We start from the raw sequence: 4,939 nt of genomic DNA on the forward strand, positions 1-4,939 counted from the left end.
TGGATAGACCTAGGGGTTCCCAATTGGAGTGAAAAAGTTCAATTCATAGAAAAAAATATGGATAAAAATTTTGGTTTTAAATAACTCCTCCGACATCAGGAATAATTGTTTGGACATGCTCGCAAATTTTTTATTCAGTCGGAAAAATATAATTTTTCTTGAAAAAACTTTCATTTTTAATCACATGATCACCCCTAATTCTGGCTCGATGCCGCCATCATGCGACCGCGTGCTCCATTTGTTTGACAACAAAGCTGCAGCTTGATGGTGAGACGAAGTGAGAGGGGGGAGGGGGGAGAGATTTTGACATTTTTATGCCCGCATCTGGCCCGCCGCCTATTTCGTCGGTCGTTGAGCCGACGGTCGTTCCCAACGACCGATTCCAGCTAGGAACTGATCGTACAATAAGTTAGGATATAAATGTCAACTGAATCCACTTTGTAAATTCTGCCCCGATATTCTTCATGGGTCATGGGAAATATTAACTAAAAATAATTTTATTTCTGTATCAAAAGCTCTTTGCACTATAAACATACTGATAGATACAGGTTGGTGAACTCCAAAATATCGTTTTATATCAGAAAAGATTTTTTATGAAGCTTACAGAGTTTGATACTAAGCTATTTAAATAAAAATCTTCGTAAAAGAAATCTGGATTTCCCATAGTTCTTTATTAATCACGGAATTTCAATGAGTTATTTACAAACAAGACAGCCTGATAAGACAGACAAACCTAGTTTGATTCCACTTGATCAGTGCATCATCAACCTTCAACCGATTCAGATCTCGTAACGATGAACCACTTGCTTCAAACAACATTCTACGTTCTTTCGCTGACCTACCTCCTCAATGCTCAATCAACGCCCAAATGCGGAGTTCCCCGAATCCGGCACCAGGCTCTTCTCCGCTACGCCAGCGATAGTTCCCCCGGAGACTGGCCATGGCACGCCGCGTTGTACCACCGGACAGGCCGCTCGCTGGACTACGCTTGCGGAGGCACCCTGATCAGCGAGGAGTTCGTGCTGACCGCAGCCCACTGTCTGTACGATCCGGAAACCGGAGTGCAGCTGACCAAACGTCGCATTCGGGTCCGGCTGGGGCTGCACAATCTGGACAAGATCAGCTCGGACTCGGTGAAGGAGTTCGGGGTGGAGGAGTTTTACGAGTCGGAGAAATTTCAGAGGGAATCGCTGAGGGATGACATTGCCCTGCTGGAGTTGAACGAAGCGGTTCGGTTCACGGATTACATCCTTCCGGCGTGCATCAACGGACAGGTGTTGACGAGTGCCGATTCCGGGATGGCTGTAGGGTGGGGCGTTACCGAGGACGATATGGTTTCTCCGGTGTTGAAGCAAGCTCGACTGCCGATTGTTGAAACCGCGGACTGTTTGGACAGTGATCGGGATTTCTTCGCGGGGTTGATCCATCGGTGTATGTTTTGTGCTGGGTACCAGAACGGGACGACCGTTTGTAACGGGGACAGTGGTGGAGGATTGTTCGTGGAACGAAACGGTGTTTGGTACCTGGGTGGGATTGTATCGTTTTCTAAGGCCCGAGGTCCGGGAAGCAATCTTTGTGTGACCGATGGATACGCTGGGTTCACTGAGGTGGCGAGATTTGTTGATTGGATTCAGCGGATTTCGGAAGTTAAGGTTGTACGGTTAAGGATCAGTGAGAGAAGTATGTGAACAAGTTTTATCTAAGACATATTTTATAATACCAAATATTTGTAGAATGCCTAGAGTATCAACAAACCCTTCGAAAACCACACCAGTTTGTTCCAGCTATTACGCGAGATCTAGGCTATCCCATAAATGCTTGCCACGCTACCATAATTAGTGAGCAATTTCTGCTAACTACAGCAGCGTGTGCTGTTTCGGGTATGAAAATCACAATGTCTCAACTTATTACATATCTGAGGTTATACAGTACTCCACAGATGGACAGCTAGTCAGGATCGATGGTCCGGACTACGAGATAATCGATAACACAACAAAAATTATTCATCTAGCATCCTCCAAGCTGGCACTGATCAAACTTGGGAGGAGTTACTCCAAGTACAATCATCATTACACTATCAATCAAACTCATTTCATTTCACGCTACTTCCAGGTTGAAGCCGGACATAACCTGCCTCTGGACCAATCCTGATCGAATAAGTAAAGATCAGCTTTCGGACGGTCACACACCGGACGTTCCCATGAGATATTGGTCGTATCTAAACTCAGTTGAGGACGACGATGCTGGTACGATTACCATACCAGGGGATACATTGTCATGCCGGGGTCGTTCCCCCGGAGTAGGACTCTTCGTAAAGCGAACCAGCGAGACGTTCTACCGGTTGGCGGGACTGCTGGACAGCTGCCAACCTTCCAAATATGGCCGAGTTACGCCGTTTCTAGACGAAATCGAAAGGAACGTGTGGCCGGAAGAATAATTTAGTTTTAAACTTTTACTGTTTCTAAACATAAACCTTCAATAAACGAGTAACAATACCTGAGCTTGCTGATTGAACAACAAACAAAACCAAATGACGTTATCAGTTCTAACTAGGAAAACCCACAATTAATCAATACAGAAGATTGCGCGATCACTGATCAGTTCGCAATCAGCACTCAACCAGCTATGATCCCCGCGTCGATCTTGCTCTCTCTTCTTATCTCTGCGATTCAACCATCCTCCAGCATCCTCGCACCCGAACGATGTGGAGTCCGCCAGATCCAGCACCAACCACTGATCCGTAACGGACGGCCCACGGTCCCCGGTGAGTGGCCATGGCATGCCGGAATCTTCCACCGAAGCGGCCGTTTCTGGAACTACGCTTGCGGAGGAACACTGATCAGCGATGAGTTCGTGCTGACCGCCGCCCACTGCCTGTACGACCAGGAAACGCTGGCAGAGCTGACCAAACGTCGGCTTCGCGTCCGCCTGGGGCTGCACAACCTGGACAAGGCCAATTCCGACACGGTGCGGGAGTACGCCGTGGAGGAACTTCACTTTGGAGCAGCGTTTGAGCGGAGCTGCATGAAGAACGACATCGTGCTGGTGGAACTTAAGGAGCGTGTCCGCTTCACGGAGTACATCTTTCCGGCCTGTGTTGGGGGACCGGTTCTGTCAGCGGGTGACGTCGGTGTGGCCATCGGTTGGGGAGTTACGGAAAGTGATGCTGTTTCACCGGTGTTGAGGAAGGCTGAACTGCCGGTTATTGACAGCGATGACTGTCGGGATAGTGATCCGGACTTTTTCGGTGCGATGATCCACAAGGGAATGTTCTGTGCTGGACATCGGAATGGGACCTCGGTTTGTAACGGAGACAGTGGCGGGGGGTTGTTCTTCCGGCGGGATAATGTTTGGTTCGTTGGGGGGTTAGTTTCATTCTCCAAGGTTCGTTCCGATGGGAGTAACTTGTGCGTCGCCGAAGGATATGCGGGATTCACGGACGTTGCTTGGTATGCAAACTGGATCCATAATGTGACCGGAATAGCTTCAGATACCGTAGTTAAAGAACGTGAAGTCACGCTCCCTAGCAAACCAGCTAGGATTAGTGAGAGAAGTATGAAAAACAATATTTTATAAATCAGAAAACCCACAATAATTTTCCTTAGAATGTCTAGAGTATCAAATGAATCGTCAAAATACGCACAAGTGGGCCACTACCAAACTTCAGCAAAGAGACCACCACTGTTTGGCAACTTTGGTTACTGAAAAATACTTACTAACCACCGATATGTGTGTTTATCTGGAGGACATGGAGCAAGGTAAACTATCAATCATTTAAATCTTTAATCTAAAATGCTTACTGAGTATCATAGATCCAGCATCGGCGACAATTTCCTTCACGTGGGATCCTTTATTCATTGATCGAAGCAATTTGACCGCGTTCGACCGCAAAGGAGCCAATTCCGTTAAATGGATCGACATTTCAGGCTACAACTACACCCACATGTAATTCAAGACTCAACGAAATCCCCCAATGAGTTTTCAACAACCCCCAAAATTCCAGCCTCAAAGACCACGTCACCTGTCTGTGGACCGATCCGGACCCAATCACGCCGGACGTCATCGCGGACGTTTATTCGCCGGATGTTGCCGAGCGGTACTGGTCCACGGGAGGCCAAAACATTCAACTGTGGGACACCGGGGCGGGGATCGTGGTGGTCAACGATACGACGACCTGCGAGAGCCGGTTCATGGGGGCGGAGCTGCGTGTCAAGCGGGTTGGCGAGGACTTTTACCGGCTGGTGGGACCAATGATTGCGTGTGAACCGTCCCGCTATCTGCGGCTTACGGCGTACCTGGATCAGCTGGAAGGGAGCTTGTGGCCGGAGGAGGATGATGGCTAGATGTGTGGGAATTTTGTTACCAAATATGTTGTTGATTTATGGTCACGAAATTACAAACTCTTTTTCATACTATAGTCTTTTATCAACGTGGTCAAGACATCTTGTCGTGTGTCACATTTTGAAAAATCAAGAAAAAATAGCTTCGATGTTTGACCTTCAATAAATAAAGCACGAAAAAAAAAAGTTTTGTTTCACTGACCAAATGCGATTTGGTAGACATGCATGCAAAAGCGACAATTGATCACAATACTGCACACCGTTTTTACGGTATTTGCCGAAAATCAAAGATAGAAAAATAAGTCAAATTAAAAAAAAAAAACATCATAAATTCATTGATATTTTGCCATTTTTTGACAGTAGCAAATTTTTGTCAAAGTTTATGCTCCACCCCCTCCCCTTTCAAAATTGCCTCTAAAAACTAGCTTGAAAAGAATCATTGAAATAAACTTGGAATCAACTGAAAACAATTTTGAATTAATTTTCCTGCGATGATAATCGTTTCATGAATTATTGTACCAGTTCAAAGATATTTGGATTTTTTGTGAAAGCAACAGTTACAGAATTTTTATTTTTCATTGGATTGAAGTTTATATCCT

General features: G+C 46.1%; 2 protein-coding genes across 2 annotated transcripts; both read left to right on the forward strand.

The window, feature by feature from the left end:
- Nucleotides 1-760: 760 nt before the first annotated feature.
- Nucleotides 761-2,439, forward strand: LOC120425693 (chymotrypsin-C-like). The gene is made up of 4 exons (XM_039590276.2): nucleotides 761-1,680; nucleotides 1,734-1,880; nucleotides 1,940-2,057; nucleotides 2,113-2,439. The coding sequence occupies exons 1-4, from the start codon at nucleotides 795-797 to the stop codon at nucleotides 2,435-2,437; spliced, it is 1,476 nt and encodes a 491-aa protein (XP_039446210.1). The 5' UTR covers nucleotides 761-794; the 3' UTR covers nucleotides 2,438-2,439.
- A 42-nt stretch (nucleotides 2,440-2,481) lies between these two features.
- On the forward strand, nucleotides 2,482-4,528 carry LOC120425691 (chymotrypsin-like elastase family member 2B). Its single transcript, XM_039590275.2, has 4 exons — nucleotides 2,482-3,553; nucleotides 3,606-3,758; nucleotides 3,813-3,945; nucleotides 4,004-4,528. The coding sequence occupies exons 1-4, from the start codon at nucleotides 2,626-2,628 to the stop codon at nucleotides 4,341-4,343; spliced, it is 1,554 nt and encodes a 517-aa protein (XP_039446209.1). The 5' UTR covers nucleotides 2,482-2,625; the 3' UTR covers nucleotides 4,344-4,528.
- Nucleotides 4,529-4,939: the final 411 nt, after the last annotated feature.

Source organism: Culex pipiens, chromosome 3 (genome assembly GCF_016801865.2).
Source record: "Culex pipiens pallens isolate TS chromosome 3, TS_CPP_V2, whole genome shotgun sequence".
Lineage (NCBI taxonomy): Eukaryota > Metazoa > Arthropoda > Insecta > Diptera > Culicidae > Culex > Culex pipiens.